Source organism: Gopherus evgoodei, chromosome 5, assembly GCF_007399415.2.
Source record: "Gopherus evgoodei ecotype Sinaloan lineage chromosome 5, rGopEvg1_v1.p, whole genome shotgun sequence".
Lineage (NCBI taxonomy): Eukaryota > Metazoa > Chordata > Testudines > Testudinidae > Gopherus > Gopherus evgoodei.
Window position 1 is genome coordinate 30,601,931 of NC_044326.1, and position 22,858 is coordinate 30,624,788.

General features: G+C 38.5%; 1 protein-coding gene across 6 annotated transcripts in view; it reads left to right on the plus strand.

The window, feature by feature from the left end:
- Positions 1-22,858, plus strand: part of CC2D2A (coiled-coil and C2 domain containing 2A) — a 158,014-nt gene that overhangs the window by 122,283 nt on the left and 12,873 nt on the right. For 4 of the 6 annotated variants that reach the window (XM_030563106.1, XM_030563108.1, XM_030563107.1 and 1 more), the window contains 7 exons: positions 538-636; positions 7,255-7,431; positions 11,600-11,620; positions 12,985-13,188; positions 14,755-14,844; positions 18,233-18,346; positions 20,597-20,731. In XM_030563106.1, the coding sequence (XP_030418966.1) occupies positions 538-636; positions 7,255-7,431; positions 11,600-11,620; positions 12,985-13,188; positions 14,755-14,844; positions 18,233-18,346; positions 20,597-20,731 (840 nt within the window). Of the gene's footprint in view, positions 1-537; positions 637-7,254; positions 7,432-8,097; positions 9,820-11,599; positions 11,621-12,984; positions 13,189-14,754; positions 14,845-18,232; positions 18,347-20,596; positions 20,732-22,858 lie in introns of those variants that run through there. The other 2 variants (XM_030563105.1, XM_030563109.1) reach the window with 2 other exon arrangements.

Here is a 22,858-nt window from a genome sequence, read left to right on the forward strand (position 1 = left end):
AATCTGTGATTTTACTTTTAAGGGAACATGAATGTGCAGTTTTACAAAGCAACATCTCTTGTTATCTCCTCTACCCATTTTTCTGTTTTATTATTTGCATATCTTCTCAACTGCTCAGTCCAGAAAGCTTTTTTAATACAATTGAATCTTTTTTATTACCGGACTGGGGCTTAATGTGCTTTGCTTAGGCAACCCCCTAAAGTTAATACAGTTCTGTGCTGGCACAGGGGTCCTCTTGCACAGGGCTCATTACAAGTCTAGGGCCTTGGAACATAAGCTCATTGTAGCAATGGCCATTCCTTCTTTTGTGTTTGCTCAGTGTCAAGCACATATGGATGCTTCAAGAAACAAATTATTATCTTAATAGTTTAACCAGTATTTGTAACAAATTTAATTAAAAAAACTATTACTAATTAGAAATTTTAATAACTTGATTAAGCCATTGAGAAAGTTTAAGACACTTAAAGGGAGTGAAGTCTGCTTGTAAATTTGTGTACACTGTATTGTTATAATACCTATTTTGCAATTTTTTTCTAGGATGATCGTGAAAGAGGAAGTGGAATCCACACTCGTGTTGAGAGACATTGGCTGGGATCTGTTCGGATTCCGTTTTCTACCATATACTTTCAAACAAGGGTAAGTATCAGTAAACTGGAGTATGAATTATAGGTTTGGAAGATGCCTGTAGTAGAACATCTGATCTGTCTCCGTAGTAGAACATCTGATCTGTCTCCTATAGTTTTGACAACATTGATGTCATTGCCTCTCAACTATACCTGTTATATAAGAGTCTTATCTTGCATTTAATATCTCCAGGGAGCTACCATGTAAGACCTAACAAGACAATACAACAGCTCTGTCAATCCTATGTCAACAAACAAGGTAGAGCAAGAACATCTCCTCTCTGTCAGGAGGCAGTTCATTTGTGAGATTGGTATATACAGGATCAAGTTACTCCATAGCTCTTCACTTACCAAACATTCAGAAAAACCCTTCAGATTGTCTCAGCAGGAAGTGCGCTATCAATCACAAATGGGCTCTCAAAGATTCTGTCTTCCATCAAATCTTACTCAAGTGGGACTTCCCACTGCAGACCTTTGTGCTACTAGCATGAACAAGAAGTACCAACTGTATTGCTTCATTGGAGGGATGAGTCTGGGTTTCCTTTTGGATGCATTCCTGAATCCTTGGAAGAAGGACCTGATGTATGGTTTTCCACTGATTCCGCTACTCCCCACAGTCCTCAAAAGAGTGAGACAGAACAAAACCTTATTAATACTGATAACAACAGCATAGATTTGACAGTTTGGGTACTTGGAACTGATGTGCCTGTCAATGCAGCCTCCAATCACACTTCCAAGGCATTATTTCCCAGGATCAGGGGCAGGTCTTTCACATGGATCCTTCATCTCTGCATCAGACTGAATGGATGTTAGCTGGCTGAGCATTATGGACAGAAGTTGCTCCTCTGAAGTGCAGGACATTCTAGTTTAAATCATGAAGGTCTTCTACAAAGCTGACATACAGATCCATGACTTACACCAGAGATTTCTATTGCAGACCTTACCCCAAGTTCTTACCTAAAGCGGTTTCAGTCTTTCACTGTCATGAATCCATTCATCTTTTTCCCTAAACCTCACTCAAGTACTGGAGGCTTGACTTCACACACTTGATGTGTTGAGGGTACTGTTTTACTACTTCCACAGAACAAAACCCTTTTTCAAGTCACTCAGACTTTTTGTAGGCTTTGGGAACAGGTCTAGAAGACTGGCCATTTCAAGCCAGAGTCTCTCAAAATGGGTGTCTAATTGCATAAAGATTTTCTGTGAGGTAACTAAATTACTACCCTCATATTAGAGCACTGTCAGCCAGCGCCGAAGTTACCACTTCTGCATGCTTGAAGAATGTTTCTGTGCTCAGAGATTTAAAGGGTAGCTACATGGAGATAAGTGCATGTGTTTATACGATTGCTCTCTGGTTTGGGCTGCTAGATCTGATGCCCAGGTTGGTACAGCAGTGCTGAAGCCGTATCTCTGATAGAACTTCTGCCAGCCGCTTTCTTGGGGAGATGACTACTACTCTATAGACAAGTACTCAAAGTAGAAAGAAAGTTATTTACAGTTTCTGTGATTCTTTAAAATGTTTTATTCATGTGGATCCCGTGACCTGCCTTCCTTCCCTGCTACTCCAGAATCCTTTAGCTTTGGAATTCTGTAATGGCGAAAGAACTACGGGACATTTGGGTCTACTTTGTCCTTTATGCACTCAAGTGTGTGGAGTGAAAGAACATTCAGGGTTCAGGTGGGACCCAATGGACACTACTATCCAAAAGAATCTTATCCCATGCACATGGGATGCATGCACACTTTGAGTGGGATTCACATGAACGAAACATCTAGAAGAGCCACAGTTACTATAAAGGAAGTAACCAGTCTTTTTTTGTCACAATCATTTTAAATACTGGTTTTTCACATGACACATATATATATTTCATAGAAATGTAGGACTGAAGAGACCTCGGTAGGTCATCTAGTCCAATCCCCTGCATTGAGGAAGGACTAAATATTATCTGGACCATCCCTGACACGTGTTTTTATGTACTTTAAAACCTCTAATGACGTAGATCCCACAATCTACCTAGGTAGTTTTTCCCAGTGCTTAACCACACCTTACAGTGGAAAGTTTTTCTTAATGTCTAACCTACATCTCCCTTACTGCAATTTAAGCCCATGACTTCTTTTCCTGTCATCAGTGGGTAAGAACAATTTATCACCCTCATCTTTATAACAACCTTTTATGTACTTGAAGACTGTTATCATGTCCGCCTCAGTCTTCTCTTCTCCAGACTAAACAAACCCATTCTTTTCAGTCTTCCCTCATAGGTCATGTTTTCTAGACTTTTAATCATTTTTGTTGTTCTTCTCTGGACTCTCTTCAATTTGTCCACATCTTTCCCAAAGTAGTGCTCAGAACTGATTACAGTACACCAGTTGAGGCCTAATCAGTGCAGAGTAGAATAGAAGAATTAGTTCTGTCTTGCCTACAACATTCCTGCTAATACATCCCAGATTGATGTTTGCTCTTTTTTTTTTTTTTTTTTTTTTTTTGCAAGTGTTATATTGTTGACTTGTCCACTATAAACCCCAGATCTTTTGTACTCCAGCCTAAGCAGTCATTTCCCATTTTGTATTTGTGCAATTCATTATTCCTTCCTAAGTATAGAACTTTTCATTTGTCCCTTATTGAATTTCATCCTATTTGATTGCATGTCTTGTGAAAGGAGACTCAAAGAGCTTGGCTTGTTTAGCCTAACCAAAAGAAGGCTGAGGGAAGATATGATTGCTCTTTATAAATATATCAGAGGAATAAATACCAGGGAGGGAGAAGAATTATTTAAGCTCAGTATCAATGTGGACAAAAGAACAAATGGATATAAACTGGCCATCAGGAAGTTTAGACTTAAAATTAGATAAGGTTTCTAGCCATCAGAGGAGTGAAGTTCTGGAACAGCCTTCCAAGGGGAGCAGTGGAGGCAAAAGACATCTCTGGCTTCAAGACTAAGCTTGATAAGTTTATGGAGGGAATGATATGATGGTATAGCCTAATTCTGGCAATTAATTGATCTTTGACTATTAGCAGTAAATATGTCCAATAGTCTGTGATGGGATGTTAGATGGGGTGGGATCCGAGTTACTACAGAGAATTCTTCCCTGAGTGTCTGTCTGGTGAGTCTTGCCCACATGCTGAGGGTTTAGCTGATCATCATATTTGGGGTCCAGAAGGAATTTTCCTCCAGGGCAGATGGGAAGAGGCCCTGGGTTTTTTTTGCCTTACTCTGCAGCAGGAGGCATGGGTCACTTGCTGGAGGATTCTCTGCACCTTGAAGTCTTTAAACCACGATTTGAGGACTTCAGTAGCTCAGACATAGGTTAGGGCAGTGGTTCTCAAACTAGGGCTGCCGCTTGTTCAGGGAAAGCCCCTGGCGGGCCGGGCTGGTTTGTTTACCTGCCGTGTCCACGGGTTCGGCCAGTCGCGGCTCACACTGGTGCGGTTCACCGCTCCAGGCCAGTGGGGACCGCAGGAAGTGGTGCGGGCCGAGGGACGTCCTGGCCACCCTTCCTGCAGTCCTCATTGGCCTGGAGTGGCAAACCGCAGCCAGTGTAAGCCGCAGTTAGCCAAATCTGCGGACATGGCAGGTAAACAAACCAGCCCGGCCCGCCAGGGGCTTTCCCTGAACAAGTGGCAGCCCTAGTTTGAGAACCACTGGGTCAGGGGTTTGATACAGGAGTGGGTAGGTGAGATTCTGTGTCCTGGGTTGTCCAGGAGGTCAGACTAGACGATCATAATGGTCCCTTCTGACCTTTAAGTCTTTGAGTCTATAATTAGACCATTTCTCCAGCTTGTCAATATAATTTTGATTTCTAATCCTATTCTCCAAACCATATGTACACCCTTCCCATCTTGGTATCATTTGCAAACTTAAAGTATACTTTCTATACCATTATCCAAGTAACTTATGAAGATATTGAATAGAACCAGATCCAGGACAGATCCCTGAAGGACCCCACTCGATATGTCCTTCCAGCTTGATTGTGAACCATTGATAACTACTCTTTGAGTATGGTTCTCCAGCGAGTTGTGCACCAACCTTATACTAGGTTTATTTAGGCTATATTTTTCTAATTTGTTTTTGAGAAGGTCATGTGAGACAGTATCAAAAGCCTTACAAACCTCGAGATATACCACATCTACTGCTTCCCTCTATCCACAAGGCTTGTTGCCCTATCAAAGAAGGATATTAAATTAGTTTGACATAATTTGTTCTTGATAAATCCATGTTGACTGTTACTTATTTTCTTTTACGTGCTTACCAATTGATTGTTTGGTCCATTGTCTTTCTAGGCACTTGAAATTAAGTTGACTGGTCTATAATTCTTTGGGTTGTTCTTATTCCGATTTTTACAGATAGGTACTATATTTGTCTTTTTACAGTCTTCAAGTATCTCTCGCATCCTCCACAAGTTCTCAAAGATAATCTCTAATGACTCAGCGATCTCTTCAGACAGTTTCTTAAGTATTCTCGGATATATTTCATCCGGCCCTGCTGACGTGAAAATACCCAATATTTCTAAGTAATTCTTACCTTGTTCTTTTCTTATTTTAACCTTAGAGTCTACTCCATTTAAAATGATGTTCACTATGTTAGTCATCCAGTCACTGCTAACTTTTTTGGTGAAAACTGAAACATTTAACACTTCAGCCATTGTTGCTCTTTCTGTTATTTCCTTTCCCTCCTCATTGAATAATGGGACTACTCTGACCTAGGTCGTCATCTACCTTCTCGTGTATTTGTAAAATGCTTTCTTGTTACGTTTTACATCCCTAGCAAGTTTAATCTTGTTTTGTGCCTTGACCTTTCTAATTATTCCTTCATATTTATATTGTTTTTTATATTCATCCTGTGTAATTTAACATAGTTTCTACTTTTTGTATGATTCTTGTTTGAGCTGCAGGTCACTGAAGATCTCTTGGTTAAGCTAGGGCGCCCTGTTACCATACTTCCTAGCTTTCCTATGCATTGGTATAGTTTGCTCTTGTATGCCATTAATAATGTCTCTTTAAAAAACTGCCAATTCTCCTGAACTCTTTTTTCCCATAGGACCTTACCTACTAGTTCTCTGATTTGCTAAAGTCTGCCTTCTCGAAGTCAGTTGTCTTTATTTTGCTGTTTTCCCTGCTACCATTCCTTAGAATCACGATCACTTTTACCCAAGCTGCCTTCTACCTTCAGATTCTCAACTAGTTCCTCTCTGTTTGTCAGAATCAAATCCAGAATAGTCTCTCTGCTAGTTGCTTCTCCAACTTCTGTTAAAAAAAAAAAAATAAATAAAAGTTGTCTCCAGTACATTCTAAGTACTTGTTGGAAAATCTGTGCCCCGCTGTATTATTTTCCTAACACATGTCTCAGTAATTGAAGTCCCCCACCACCACCACGTTCTGGGTTTTGGATGATTTTATTAGTTGTTTAAAAAAAGCCTCATCCATCTCATCATTTTGGTTAGATAGTCTATGGAAGACACCTACCATGATGTCACCCTTGTTTTCTGACTCCTTTTATCCTTATCCAGAGACTTTCAACAAGTTAGCTAGTCTATGTCCAAAGATACTCTTCCCCTTCCATGATAGGTGGACCCCCATCTCTACTCAGCAGTCCTTCTTCTCAGAACAGGATCCCTTGGCTGAGGAAGCTGAAGCCTTCTTGGTGATACCATTCACTTAGCCATGTATCTACCTCCAGAACATGTCTGTCTCAGCCAGGGCCCCTGCCCTTGACTGGAAGGATCGATGAGAATACCACCTGTGCTCCCAATTCCTTCACCCTCTTAGAGTCCTGTAGTCACTTCTAATCTGCTCAGGATCATGCCTTGCAGTATCACTGTTGCCCACATGGAAGAGCAGGATGGGGTGGTAGTCAGAGGGCGGATGATCCTTGTCAGTCCTTCCATATCCGTCTTGGATAATGGGCCGCTGGCAGGCAGCACACCTCCAAGGATGCCAGGTCAGGCCTCCAGATGGATGCCTTCGTTCTCCTTAGAAGGGAGTCACCTGCCATCACTACCTTATGTTTCTTCATAGGAGTGGTGGCCATGATCCTCCTTGCTTGGGGGTACATGGCTTCTCCTCCTCCACATTTGGGGGAGATTCCTCATCTCTTGTTGGCAGGGCAGCACAAGGGTATCTCTGTGGACAGTGGGTTGGAAGCCGGGTCAAGCAGCCAGGTTCCTCCCTGTGCAGACCAGCAGTTTCCTCCTCCCCTGGTACTGCTATCTCAGCCTTTTCCAGCTGGCTTTCCTCCTCAAATGTGGAGGTCTCCAGGGCACCTTTTCAATTAATTCTTCCTGTACATGCATGCTCCTCACCCTTCTCCTGTAGCTCTCGCACCTGCTTCCTGAGAGATTCTACCAGTGAGCACCTCTAACACTGGATGGTTTTCCCATCCTGATATTCTGTGACAAGAAAATGCAGACAACAGTTTCTGCAAATCCACGCCAGGACTTGGCTAGAAGCAACCATGGTTGGGTTCTCTGTCTGGATGCAGATGGAGGAGCCAGGAACAGTGTTGGCATTGGCAACACGGCCTTTTTGAATGCTAAAAGTTGATGAAGCATTTTTTTTTAAATTTTGAAATTATCATCATTATTGGTCATGAATGATTGATGTGTATGGATTAATATTTCTGTGTCTACTTCATAGATTGATGGCACATTTAAGATAGATATTCCTCCAGTACTCCTTGGCTACAGTAAAGAAAAGAACCTAGGAAATGAGAGAAGTTATGATTCTGTCCGAAGTCTGAGTGAGGGGTCCTACATAACAGTGTTTATTACTATTGAACCACAGCTTATTCCTGGAGATCCAGTTCGAGAAAAGGTAACTAACAACTTTCAAATTTTGCTTTTGGTGCCATGATTCTTGATATGCATGTAAATAAGTAATTTTAATGTGGTATGTAACATGGATACAGATCTTGACTGAGTTACACTGTAAAAGTGAAACAGGAGTTCTCAAACATAATTGCACTGCAACCCCCTTCTGGCAACAAAGTTCTACATGACCCTGAAGGGTGGCAACGATAGAGCTCCACTGCCTCGGGTAGGAGGAGAGGGGGCTGCAGCCTGAGCCCCACCACCCTAAGGGTGGAGTTCGGGCTTTAGCTTCAGCTCTGGGTCCCAGCAAGTCTAATGCTGGCATTGGTGACCCCATTAAAATGATGATAAAATGGGGTCCCGAGCCACAGTTTGAGAACCTGCACTTGAATTAAACTTGATTCAGTAATTTGTAACTGACCAGTATTAGTGTTTCTGAGCACTTGCATGCACTTTTTATATTTTAAAAGTAATGCTAAATCAATTTTGTTTTTAAATTGTAATGAAATCTTTGCTTTCTGATTTATCTTTAACAGAATTGGGTTATTTTTAATAAATGGATACTCAAACACTCAGGCAAACTTGGGAGGTGCATTATATAGTAGATCTGAGTGAACAATTTGTGATGTATAATTTATTTAATAAATTTAATCTCTTTTTCTCTTTACAGACTATGTGCAAACAGATCTGATTTCTCTTATGTATTTTGTTATTCATAATTACATGCCATTTTTTGCAAGTGTTATAATTTGAGCTGTCTTGCTTAGTTGAGATTGAACACATATTTCAGATGATTTTGTATGTTTTCCTCACCTAGATGAGCATGACTCATCAGTTTTCTGGTTAAAATGCTCATTAAAAAATAAGTTTAATTTTCACATTCCATAAGTATTTGAACATACAAGCTTAACATTTGCTTCCCATAAGCTTTCCTCCTAGTAAACCTGATCACACAAGTATTTGGGAAAAGAGAACACAAAAGGGATGCAAAGTGAATTAATTCAAAACTTGCATTATTCACTGTTCACTAGTTATTATATTATGCCATTGTCATCTCCTGTCCTGTAAATCTCTTGAAGATATTTCTAAGTAGGAGGTTTTTTTTCATTCTTGACCTAGTTCTTTTACTTCCTTCACCAAACTAAAAGGACATGCTTGTGCAACAGCAGAAAAATCCTGTGTTCAAAAAAGAACCCCTCTCCCAAAATCTCGTCACTTCTTGTACCCTTATGCAATTAATTCTCAGGGTATGTCTACACAGCAAAAGCTATCCAGGCATGGCCAAACTAGCTTAAATCCAGCTTGTAGGGGTAACAATGGCAGTAAGACAGCACAGCACAGGCTTCAGAGTGGGCTAGTGAGCTGACTACATACCTAAGGTGCATATGAGCATGTACTGCCCATGATACACTGTCTTCACTGCTACAGTTATTCACATTAGCTGGATTCAGCCTAGTTTGGATATGCTGTTTTGTGCACAGCTTTTGCTGTGTAGACATACTCTGAGATACAGTCAATCAGGATGTATCCATGTTGCTTCTGCACAAACAGCAGCTTCTCATATTTTGCTTTGGACTTAACTGCTCCAGTAGCAGTTTATTTGAAGATGAAGAGGATTTGGGGAAGGGGATCATATCTATGTATTATACAAAATTAAAACTAAGCAACTTTTGAAGTCTGGAAATATAATTCATTTTTTAGAGCATTGATCATTGTATAAACAACTAAAGCAAACTTTGCTCTCCCTCTTATGGAATTACAGTCTCATAATTTCATATTGTTTGTTCAGTACTGGTCATAGTTCAGTCTGCTGTGCGAATTGTTCTAATGTAATGCCATGGAAAACAAAGAGAAGGAAACATGATTTGTAATTTTGTTCTTTCATGGGTAAATTCAAGGTTAATTAGCTTAGTGCCATGGCAAATTAGCACTAATATATGAAGCTGTAAAGATTTACACAACAGCCTTGACGTATCATTCATATACCAGGTCACTTCCGCAGTTCTATTCTATATACAATAATTAACTGCAGAGCAAAATGTTATAAGCTTTACGGAAAACAAATGACTTTTTAATATATATATAGACCTGTCGCCGATGTTTTTTTAGAATGAAAAATAGTTACAATTCAAATAAATTCCTGTCTAAAGGTATTTCTTCATAAATGAAATTTAGAGTTCATTGTGAAATATCATAGACTATATAATTATGAATTTTGATATTTCTGTTAAAACTGTGGCCAAATTTTATAATTTTGTGCAGATATTAATTTGCATGGCCAAGTACCAAGATAGTGATGGTAATGCATGAAATTTTGAAAGGTTGGCCCTGTGTTTATAACAGTGTTATAGACTTAATATTCACTTTACATAATAAAAGAGTTTACATTTTTGATAAGTCCTTTCTCACTGACTTCATTTGTTTTCTTTGATTATAGATATATTATTAGCTAATTGTCCCTGGTCAGAATGCCAGATGTAAGAGCTAGAGAGGGAATTTAAATATCATCTACTGTGAAGATACAGAAAATACTTTATCAGACAAAGAGAACAAATAGACAAGACAGAATGTGAGAATCCTTTCCTCAGTGTCAGTCACTAGTTATCAAAACTGAATTGTAGCATAATTACTCCGTGCCACTAAAGTGTATTGTAACTAATACAAGAAGAGAGAAATGCTACTGAGGTATGGAAATGCTCAGTATAGATTTTCTGTTTCATAACATTTGAAGAATTAAGTATAGCAGAAAAAGAGAGGATGGGTGTGACAAATGGGGTTCAGTAATTTCTTGCACCAGTACTTTCTGCTGTGTATTTGAGGTGAAGTTCTGGTCCCCCTGAAGTCAGTGGGAGTTTTACCATTGACTTCAGCGGAGCTAGACTTTAATCAACTGCATCTGCCTTTGAGTCTATTTAATATCCCAGACAATTTAAATATTGTAACTAATAGCTAGTAAACAAAAGCTTTTATATTTATAATGTTATTTAACTTAGACTGATTCAAACTAGATTATTACTTTAACAGACATTCTGTATGGTTTCATATAATCCAATTTTAAAAGAGTGGGATAGTAAATGGAAAACAATAAAATAATCTACAATGTTGGAAGAGGCTCATAAGGAACCAATTAAATAGCAGATTATTCTATAGCATGCAGTGCACATATTGTTGTTAAATTTTGTGTACAACAGAGTATGCCAACTTCATACATTTTCATATGCTTGTCTTCTGACTTTCTTCTGACTTTCTTGACCAAATAGAAGAACCAAAATTGCATTTTGTATTGAAAGTGACTCCCCTAAATGTAGTGTAATTTCTGCATGTTTCAAATGTTTAATATACAGAATGTGTATGTAGGAGAGCTACATAGCTCAAAGTATTGCAAATGAGATGTAGGGCCTGATCCAGTGCTCGTTGATTTCATTAACTATAGGGTCCTGCCCTAGAGGTTATCATTACAAGTCCAGCTCAGTTCAGAACGGGGGTGGGAAGGGGTATTGCCAGTGGCTGTTTGGTAATCTATATGAATTGCGTGGAGTCCAGTTCCTTGTGAACAGGTATCCACAACACATATCACCAGCATAATTGTCAAACTTAGAACAAGGATTGAAGGGTCAGGTCTAAAGTAGTCCTTGGAAGTCCCTCCAGGTCATAGTTGAGACTCATTCATGGGGTAGTGTGGGAAAATTTGACTAGAATTCCCTGTGCTGGTCCCATTTTTTGTGGATCAGTCGGGGACGTCAGTCTCCAGGACTCAGTTGCCAGCACTTTTCTCATGAACACTAAATTCATTTATGGAAATTAAACCTAATATAGTGTGTAAGAGGAAAATCTGCTTCACTACAAAAGTGGTATGGCTTTTCCTTTTCTTACCCTTTCAGCAGTGGCTATGTAAAAGCTGCATCTTGGGTACATAAATCGGGCTGTAAACAATCCCCATATCTTTTGTTTCTTTTAAACCTCTTTAATATAGAAATTTCCAGTATAAAATGAAAAAAATACTTGAATATTTCCCCTCTTTTGTTAACGTTTCTATGCTTTCCTGCTGTAGCTAAGTAGCTTGAAATGTCTGTAGATTGTTTTAAGCTTCTTAATTTGATTTTTAATACATTTTCCCCTCTTTTATTTATTATCTTTTTCTTTCTTTTTGGCCTTCCTAAATCTCTCTCTAGATGAATGAAATGCTTAAGAAGGTACAACATATGTGATTTTTAAATTAATCAACAGATATTGCTGTTTACTGTTTAGGATTCATTTTGTCCTTGCTCTGCAACTTTTTCCATTACCTTTAATGGCAGCAGTTCTTCATCTGTGTTTGACCATATATGTACTGTATGTAGCATGCAAACTCTTTTATGCTGACATAGTATCTTAGATCAGTGGTATCATTTAATTAATAATATTTTGCAAGAAATTACTATTTTATATTTAAAAATTGAAACTATAAGCATCACTACACAAATTCCATATTGTGGTCACCATTTTGGGGTGAGAAGGATCATCATGAGAGGTGATTTCTTTATTGGCTTGGATGGCTTGTTACTGAGCAGGGCATGGCAATCCCAACTCAGGGAGGCTTGGGAAACAGGATAACATAATGAAGGGGTTGTTTTAAAACCATGCATTATTTTGAGTTAAAGGCCTGAATACTCAAGAACATTCAGGTGCCTTAAAAAATATAAAATATTTATACACGCTTTAAGGTCCTTTATGCTGCCAGAGTGGTGTAAAGTGACCTTAGTTAAAAAAAATCAGAAAATAACCATAAAATTGTATGTACCTAGGACAAACCTACAAAATCAACAACATTCATTTATAGATGAAGGGTAAAATTTTTTAAAAATACCTAAGTGACTTAAAAGCACATGTTCCATTGACTTTCAGTTTGGGCTTTTGAAAACCACACCTAAGATCTTTAATTGCTAGGCAAACCTGAGCAAGAAGTATAACTTGTTTTTATAAATATGTCTTACTCCATTTTTTGTATCAGTTTTGAGCACTGCACAGTGGTTTAGCCATGTGACTCCCATTAATGGCAGTGGGAGTTGTGCATCATAAACCTGACAGACATTTTGAGAACTTACCCTGATTGTTGTATTAATGTAGTTATTGTTTTGCGAATATAAATAAGACTGAGTTCCCTGAAGTGTCGGATCATAGTTATACACTGTTGAATGACTGAGTTATATGTATCCATTCCAACAGTCCTTACCAAGGCAAAACTTTCACAGACCTTTCAATACCTGAGTAAAGACTGTACAATCATGCTTATTATGTACAACATGTGTGTGTGTGTGTGTGTGTGTGTGTGTGTGTGTGAGTGCATATATAAATGTAAATACAAAAAGGCTGATTCTCCACTACCTTACAACTAAATTTACACCTGTGTAAAGAGAATGGTAAGTTTTTGAAATATCATCAGACCAGAATTTTACATCCACTTTGCATTCATTTTGTGTAGGTGTAAAATAACTGCACAGATTACAAAGTAGTGGAGAATTAAGTCCAAATTATGCTTAAAACTGTATTTTTATACAAGTTGTACTATCTTCTGAAGTTTGATACCCAAGAAGATGAGAAGTTGCTCCAAGCAGCAGAGAAGTATCAGGCTGAATGTGCATTGAAGTTTCCAAGCCGCCAATGCCTGACAACTGTAGTTGACATAAATGGGAAAACAGTTTTTATTACCAGATATATCAAACCTCTGAACCCACCACAGGAGCTCCTTAATGGTCATCCTAATAATTCTCAGGCAGCAGCAGTAAGTATTTTATTTAGAAAAGGCAATTCAGTTCACAAGACATAAACTTAAGACTCTGTGTCTGCGCATGTGTGTGCATATGTGTTATTTTTTATGTTTGTACGAAAACTTAGATTGCAAGAGAGGAAATATATGGATACAAAGTAAAGAAATATTGAATATTCGTAGTACAAAGTAAATGAACAATAAGATGCTGAACATCATCTGTTAGAAAAGGACAAAATCTGGCAGATGTAAATTTGCCTGTAAATAAGTACTATAAGAATTAAATATGTTTAAAAGACAAAGAACAAAAGAAAATGGAAGAGAAACAAATAGAGACCAATAAAGTACCACCTTTAACAAACATACTGTGTAAGAAAGTTGCAGTACAAATATTAGGTATATAGCTCAGGTGAATTAGGATGTGCAGTTAAACAATGGCAATTCTGCAATGAATGGGAAACTAAGTCATAGCAGGCAGCAGGGGCATGGATGAAAAAATTAAACAAATATTGTCAAAAGAGGGAAACAGAAATATAAACCTACCGTTGCTGTAAGGTGCTGATTCGGCATAGTCATTAAATATGTGCATAACATTAAGAATGTTGTATGAAAGTCATTGCTTGATTGTGGCCTGAGGGAAGATCTGAGAGTCCTCAGATCCTTTTCAGCGTAAAACACAAAATGGTTGCCAATTTGCAAACTAAAGGTGAAGCTTTCGTCCATACTGTTCAAAACAAGATAATTCAGAGTAAAAAATATCACTTTACTTTTAAATCGATCTGAAATCAGTGTAGGATTTGGAGTGGTACCAAATATATTTCAGTTAAAAAATTTTGAGTTAAAACAGTAATAAAAGCCTTAAAATAACAAGGTCAGATATATCCTGAATTAAATTAGAACTTTCCATGAACTTTGCATTTTTTATTAATCACGAAAGTGAGCCAAATGCCTTGCTGCTTCATTTTTTTCATCTTAAGGCTTTTTCTTCCCTAGGAACTTGTCACGTGTTAAAAACACCGATTTCCTATTGTGGACATGGCCTAAGACTTGAATCTCATCCAAAGCTTAGACATGGTCTAATAGTGGAACTTGGGAGAACAGTTTTCAAAATTGTTGTTCTCAGTATTAGAAACCTTGAATTTCTGAATGAGTATGTAACAGCAAAAGAGGAATGTAACAGCAAAATAGCAATTAGATGTCTATGTAATTGTAAATATAGCTTATGCCTCAGAATAATTATTGTCAGTATATCTAATTATCTATAAATATTAGAAATAAATGTTCAGTAGCTTATCAAAAAATTATTAGTTAAACTTAAATGTGCATTTTACTTTAAAGAAACAAAAATCTGTGCATATGGTTTATGGTTCTGATCTGACTCCCAGTCAAAAAAGTCAGCTCAGGCCTTTACAAAAGGGACCTGTTACTGCTGAAGTGAAGTCAATGGGTATTTTACCCTTGACTTTAGTGGGAACAGCAGTAGGTTTCCAATCTAGTTAGCACTAATAAAAATAATACCTTTCTCATCCCACATAGTGAATGAGAATGTGACTATGTTCTTTTCTTTATTTTTGTTTGTAGGAGTTGGTGGCTCGATATGTTTCTTTGATTCCTTTCTTGCCAGATAGTGTGTCATTTGCTGGAATCTGTGATTTATGGAGTACATCAGATGTAAGTAAAGACTAGAATTTCTTGTTCCTCTTCTGTTGAGAGTTATTTTTCTTTCTAGTTATTTACATTTTCAATATTGTCAATGGTTTCAGAGAATGAAATGATTCTTTGTCAAAGATCTAAGAAAAAGTGTTGTCCTGAAATAATTTGTACAGATCAGCCAAAATGTTTCTAACCTTGATAGGCTGTAAACTATTGGACCTAAGAATACCATAAGCAGTTCCCATTTCTGCATTCAGGAGGAATTAAAAAGTGCCCACTGAAATTAAGGAAAGAAAATATCACAGCTGGGGGTGGGGAAACCTGATAAAGTCCAGTATTTTTTCCACTTAACTCAGCTGGACCATCATAATTCTTCTTAGTGTGGAAAAGGCCACCACCTGTAATGTCAGCTGCACTCTCATATTCAACCAGCCTCTCATACATTGTTAGGAGAGAAAACAATGGCAGAATTACAAATATTAACTTTTCTTAAGGTTTTGTGAGACAATTTCAATTTTACCTAATCAATATTTTACAGTAGGCAGGACCAAGTATACCTTGATCTCCGTGATAGCTGTTTGTAGGTTTTAAAGAACAGGTTAGACAGTGATAGGGATTCCACAACCTCTCTTGGAAGTGTATTCCAGTACTTACCTATACTTACAGGTAGAAAGATTTTTATTAATATCTAACCTAGATTTTGCATGCTGCAGATTAAGTCTACCTTCAGGAGACACGAAGAATAATTGATGACCATTCTGTTTATAACAGCCCCTTAACATATTTGACGACTTATCAGGTCCAGTCCCCTCAGTCTTCTTTTCTCAAGACTAAACATACTCAGTTTTTTTAACCTTTCCTCATAGGTCAAGTATTCTAATCATTTTTGTAGCTCTCAGTTTAGCCACATCTTTCTTAAAGGGGCCTCACCAGTGTCAAGTAGAGCAGGACAATTACCTCCCATGTCTTACATACAACACGTGTGTTAATATATCCCCAGAATGATATTAGCCTCTTTTGCAACTGCATCACGTTCTTGGCTCATGTTCAATTTGTGATTCACCGTAACCCCCAGATCCTTTTCAGCCATACTACTATGCTAGTTATTCCCCATTTTGTAGTTTACCATTTGATTTAGTGTAGTACTCGTTTTATCTGATTACTGTCTGGTTTTCCACACGGCCCTCCTTCCAATTCAGTCCTAAACTTAATAGCCAACATTCTTATGAAGCCCACGAGTTAGAGATTAATTCTTTTGCCATTTGAATGTTGGGATACTTAACACTGTTTTTGGAAGAACTGAGTAAAATATATGTATTTTGCTGAACCTCATGATATAGACCAGGGGTGGCCAATCTGAGCCTAAGAAGGAGCCAGAATTTACCAATGTACATTGCCAAAGAACTCCACAGTAATACCTCAGCAGCCCCCCCATCAGCTTTCCCACCCCCGCTCCTAGCACCTCCCACCCACCGGCAGCCCCACCGATCAGCATCTCCCCCTCCCTCTCTGCACCTCCTATCAACTGTTTCGTGGCATACAGGAGGTTCTGGGGGAGAGAGGGGAGGAGCGAGGGCACAACAAGCTCGGGAAAGAGGGCAGGAAGGGGTGGAGTGGGGGGTAGGGCCTGTGGCAGAGCCAGGGGTTGAGCAGTGAGCACCCCCCCACACACACTGGAAATTTGGCACCTGTAGCTCCAGCCCCGGAGTCGGTGCCTATATAAGGAGCCACATATTAACTTCTGAAGAGCCGCACGTGGCTCCGGAGCCACAGGTTGGCCACCCCTGAAGTAGACTCATAGACTCCAGGACTGGAAGGGACCTCGAGAGGTCATCGAGTCCAGTCCCCTGCCCTCATGGCAGGACCAAATATTGTCTAGACCATCCCTAATAGACATTTATCTAACCTACTCTTAAATATCTCCAGAGATGGAGATTCCACAACTTCCCTAGGCAATCTATTCCAGTGTTTAACTACCCTGACAGTTAGGAACTTTTTCCTAATGTCCAACCTAAATCTCCCTTGCTGCAGTTTAAGCCCATTGCTTCTTGTTCTATCATTGGAGGCTAAGGTGAACAAGTTTTCTCCCTCCTCCTGATGACACCCTTTTAGATACCTGAAAACTGCTATCATGTCCCCTCTCAGTCTTCTCTTTTCCAAACTAAACAAACCCAATTCCTTCAGCATTCCTTCATAGGTCATGTTCTCAAGACCTTTAATCATTCTTGTTGCTCTTCTCTGGACCCTCTCCAATTTCTCCACATCTTTCTTGAAATGCGGTGCCCAGAACTGGACACAATACTCCAGCTGAGGCCTAACCAGCACAGAGTAAAGCGGAAGAATGACTTCTCGTGTCTTGTTTACAACACACCTGTTAATGCATCCCAGAATCACGTTTGCTTTTTTTGCAACAGTATCACACTGTTGACTCATATTAAGCTTGTGGTCTACTATGACCCCTAGATCTCTTTCTGCCATACTCCTTCCTAGACAGTCTCTTCCCATTCTGTATGTGTAAAACTGACTTTCTAAAGGTACATTGCAACTTTGAAATGTAAAATGTTCCAATGCCAGCTTGTCATTAAAATTATTTTTTAATTATAATTCACACTTGAGTAATGCTCAACTATAGTTATAATACATATATATACACATATCTATATATATACACACACACATACATACGTCTTTCAAACTTTCACATTGTGGTATAAAGCAAAGATCAGTTTTCCTTGAAATAACATGAAAATTACTGGAGGAAGATTAGGTCTGTCACAGTTGAACATGGCTTGCTCATTCTAAATCATTCATTGGTTTATAGTCTCAGAATTCTCCAGGAAATGTGTTATGTTCACATTATCGTTGCATGCTGTCTGTGTATGGGTTTAGCTAACAGATGCACATAGACTATTCCCTACGGGCTACACATCTGAGGAACTGCAAGCCTCAAGGCCAGAATAATTTACGTTCAATATGCTTATTAGATTATAACAAAGGACTCAGGTTTTTTATACAAATACCCCCTTTTTTTTTTAAACCAAACTTTACTTCCATTGGGCATTCACCATCACAAGCAGACATACACGGATCTGGAAGGTGATAGAATTCCTGTGGATCATAGGTTAGCCATGCAGTATATTGATAGCATCTCAAAATATTTTCTGGAAATCTGCGGTGTGACTCAGTAGACAGAATTTGACTCTGATGGTGAAATTCTCTAATCTACTCTGCAGATCTCCACTGCATATTCTTCAATCATTCTGCATGTGAAACAATGGCGATCTGAGTGGAAAATTTTGGCTGCAGTGTATTAGGAAAGATTCTTAAATGTTTCAGTTAGGAACAGAATTATTAACTATATCCCAATTTATTTGTAAATAGTAAAATTTGTTTGTTTCTCAATCAGCAATTTCTTGATCTTCTGGCTGGTGATGAGGAGGAGCATGCTGTGCTTTTATGTAATTACTTCCTTTCTATGGGCAAAAAAGCCTGGCTGATAATTGGAAATGCTATTCCTGAGGTAAGATAGTAGGTTTTGTTTCATTTGAATGTGAATATAATATCCCAAAGCTTACATAAATGGAGCATAAACAAGTAAAAAATGATTATGTTCCAAGAAATGGATTGAATTTTCTCTTGCAGAAATGATTTTAAAGTAATGATGGTGTGGGTTTAAACATTGGTGCCACTGGAACCCTGTTCTGGTATCAAACATTCTTCGATCTTATTTCTCCATTAGTTAAGTATAAATCTTATAGATCCCCACTCCTGGATCTATGCTTCCATGTGTGAGTAGTGGGAACTATTCTCCATTGTCCTTATTCACCATTGTTGTCTACCTGTAAATCCTCTTGGAAGTCACTTTGCACACATATAAATGTCTCCACCACGTAAAAGGCACTGGAGATTCAGGGCCTCTAATTCTTAAAGCAGTTAAATTCCTTCAGCAGCATGGGTCATGTTTGTCCCACTAAAGTGCTCGGATTTCTAAGCAACCAGCACTACTACCGGGTTTCAAGGCCAATGGCCAAACTATCTGTAACTGCCCTAGAGGGCCTCCCTGAAGGAAGATTACAGGCATTCTCCCCTCAGACTGATTAGCATAGAACATAGGTCCTCAACATAAGCAGAGCTACAAAACTGAGTTTGGGGAAATCCATTCCCAGAATTTCACTCCTTTAGTTTTTTCTCAAGTATAGCAGTATTAGGAAGAGATTCTAGTACTCAGAATCCAGTTAATCTTGTCAAAACTTGATGATGACAGGCCCAACAGGACATTCAGCCCATGTTACCATGGAAAGGGCTGAAACCCAGAAAGTCCAGGTAGGGTTCATGGGTCATCGGGAAGTGGGGCAACTAGCTGTGTATGAAGGATTGCTGTTGGGATAAGCAAAAGAGATATTTAAGGCAGCTCTGTGTGAGAGAGAGAGGTGGGTGCTGGAAAGGTAAAGGAGAGGGGTATCTGGGACAGCTCTCTATGGATGTGAGTGCATGCCAGGGGATGGGGGTTTGTGGCAAAGCAGAGGGATGCCTGGTATTGGTAAGGCAAGTGCCCTCGTCCTGCCTTGCCTTGCTCTTTGTCTTGTTGATGCTGTCAGCACTTCCCCATTCTTGCTGACTGTTAATCTGGCTGGGATCCAGCAGAAGCAGGGAGTAGTAAAAGAGAACATAAAGAGGCCACCCAGTAGTGCTTGGTGGGGCTGTAGAATTATTGCAGAGAAGCTCCTTTAGCTCTGCTGGAATGCATGCAATTCCAGCAGGGCTCTGGGAAGCTATGGGGCTGCCAAATGTGCATCATGCAATATGCAGCACAGCTGCCCTGCTAATTAGTCTTTCATACCGACCTACTTTTTACGTACTGGAGAAACATTTTTTTCAAATAACTTATAAAAGGATGCTTACTGATCCTTACTTGAAGCTGCCTCTGTAACAGAGACTATGAGCAGAGTCTCTCTGTTAAAATTAATACCAAAACTTCCCTGATCATTTACCGTGTTGTGCCCAGGGTATTGTAGGGTTCCCCTAAAAGTTGGTGACTTTATATGCTGGTGTACACATGCTATAAAGCTTTGTTTGAGCCTCAGCTCTGCACTTCTTTGTGTATTTGTGTAAGACTCATTCAAATCGGGCCCAAATTGGTACTTACAAAAAACATTACTGCTCTGAAGGCTGATTAGTACCCTATGTGGCATCAGTTGGTTGGTCTCAGACCAGTTCCTAGGGAATTAATAAAACTCCTGCTGACAGTCTCAGCAAGGAGGCTAGGAATTTGAGTGAATGTGGAGACTTAACTAGTTTCTCAGTCTCAGACATCCAGCACAAGGATCGGGCCCACTAACTGGGCAGTGTGGAGTATGCCATGATTGTTCTCTGGCTAAACAGAGAACTTCAATTTGTTATGCTCTCAATATGACAACTTTAATCAGCACTACATTTACTTGAAAATATAGAGGAAAATGTCTTCTTTATTTTAGTTTTTAAAGTGCTGGAGTGGAAGGGTTATTTGTGCAATTCTGATTTAAGCCAAAGGAAAACTGCACACCACTTTAGCGGTTTAGAGTTATTTGGACATTGGTTATGGTGGTTGAATTGGATGAGTTGGCTGTTTCAAGAAAACTACTCCAACCAGCTAGAGAAAGATAGTTCAATTGCGCAATTTGTCTGTGGCTTTGATAATAAAGTGGTACTGGCCTTTCAAATAAAATACAATACATTACATATTATCTTAGCAGAACTTTTAAAAAATGTTTTTCAATCTTTTTCTTCCTAGGGGACAACTGCATATGTATTAACTTGGGAGCAAAATCAGTATGTGATTTGGAATCCCAGTAATGGACGTTGTTATGGACAGTTTGATACTTTCTGTCCATTGCAAAGTGTGGGCTGTTTGATTAGCTTCGATAATGTAAGTGTTTCCATCTTCTTTCTCTCTCTCATACCCTCTTGCACACACAGAAAATGGTGCTTACCTTTGTCATCCTCTCTCTTAACTTCTTGTTTCCTAGTGGATCAGGAGTTCCTGTATCAGTGCCAATACACTTTATATTAGTGGGTCATGTTATCAAATAGTGATTTATGACATTCTTGAATTATGTTTCCAGCAACTTAAAAAGTTCTGATTTAACTGTTGTATAAAACAGATTTTTACTTTAGTTTAAACAGATCATAAATTATAAAATACTTATATAAATATAGCATACACAAGCAAAAAAATCCAACCAACTAAAAACTGTGCATTGTAGGAGTTAATTTACCTACTCTTGCTTGATGTATTTGCTTAACTTTGTGACAAACAGCAGGAAGAGCAGCATGTGGTAGAGGCAAATCAGCATGCTCTGCGAAGCGAAATTGTGACTTGTAAACTACTCAATTTTCAAATATGTTAACAAAATAATGGATAACAGAGAACAGAATAACAATTTATTTGGAGGACTTTCAGAAAGCTTTTGACAAAGTCCATCATGAGAGGCTTTTGAGAAGACTGGTCATGAGGTGAAAGATAAATATTGTGATAAATTGGAAATTGGCTGAGACTTTGACAAAGAGTAGAATTCATCAGTTTTCACCATTGCAAAACGTTAACAGTGGGCCCCCATGGTTCTATATAGGAATAATGTTTAATATAGTTATTGATTTTTTTACAATGTGAACAGTGAGGTGGCAAAATTGGCAGATGATACAAAATTAGGGCTGTCGATTAATTACGGTTAACTCATGCGATTAACTAAAAAAATCATTGGGATTTAATTAAAAAAAATAATCACATTGTTAATAGAATACCAATAGAAATTTATTAAATGTTTTAGATATTTTTCTACATTTTCATATATATTGTATTCTGTAATTGAAATCAAAGTGTATATTATATTTTATTATAAATATTTGCGCTGTAAAAATGATAAACAAAAGACATAGTATTTTTTCAGTTCACCTCGTACAAGTACTGTAGTGCAATCTCTTTGTCGTGAAAGTGCAACTTACAAATGTAGATCTTTTTTTGTTACATAACTGCAGTCAAAAACAAAACATTGTAAAACTTCAGAGCCTACAAGTCCACTCAGTTCTAGTTCTTGTTCAGCAATGGCTAAGACAAACAAATTTGTTTACATTTACAGGTGATAATGCTGCCTTCTTCTTACTTACAACATCATCAGAAAGTGAGAAGAGGCATTTGCATGGCACTTTTGTAGCTGGCATTGCAAGGTATTTATATGCCAATTATGCTAAACATTTGTATGCTGCTTCATTCTTCAGCCACCATTCCAGAGGACATGCTTCCATGCTGATGACGCTCATTAAAAAAATAGTGCTTTAATAAAATTTGTGACTGAACTCTTTTGGGAGAGAACTGTATGTCCCCTGCTCTATTTTACCCGCCTTCTGCCATATATTTCATGTTATAGTAGTCTCAGATGATCACCCACCACATGTTGTTCATTTTAAGAACACTTTCACTGCAGATTTAACAAAAGGCAAAGATGATACCAATGTGAGATTTCTAAAGATAGCTACAGCACTCGACCCAGGGTTTAAGAATCTGAAGTGCCTTCCAAAATCTGAGAGGCGTGGAGCATGCTTTCAGAAGTCTTAAAAAAGCAACACTCGATGCAGAAACTACAGAACCCAAACCACCAAAAAAGAAAAACAAACTTCTGCTAGTGGTATCTGACTCAGATGATGAAAATGAACATGCGGCAACTGCTTTGAATTATTATCAAGCAGAACCTGTCATCAGCATGGATATGTGTCCCCTAGAGTGGTGGTTGAAGCATGTAGGGACGTATGAATCTTTAGCGCATTTGGCACGTAAATATCTTATGATGCCAGCTACAACAGTGCCATGAGAAAGCCTATTCTCACCTTCAGGTGACATTGTAAACAAGAAGCAGGAAGCATTATCTCTTGAAAATGTAAACAGATTTGTGTGTCTGAGCAATTGGCTGAATAAGAAGTAGGACTCAGTGGACTTGTAGGCTGTAAAATTTTACATTTGTTTTATTTTTGAATGCAGCTATTTTTTGTACATAATTCT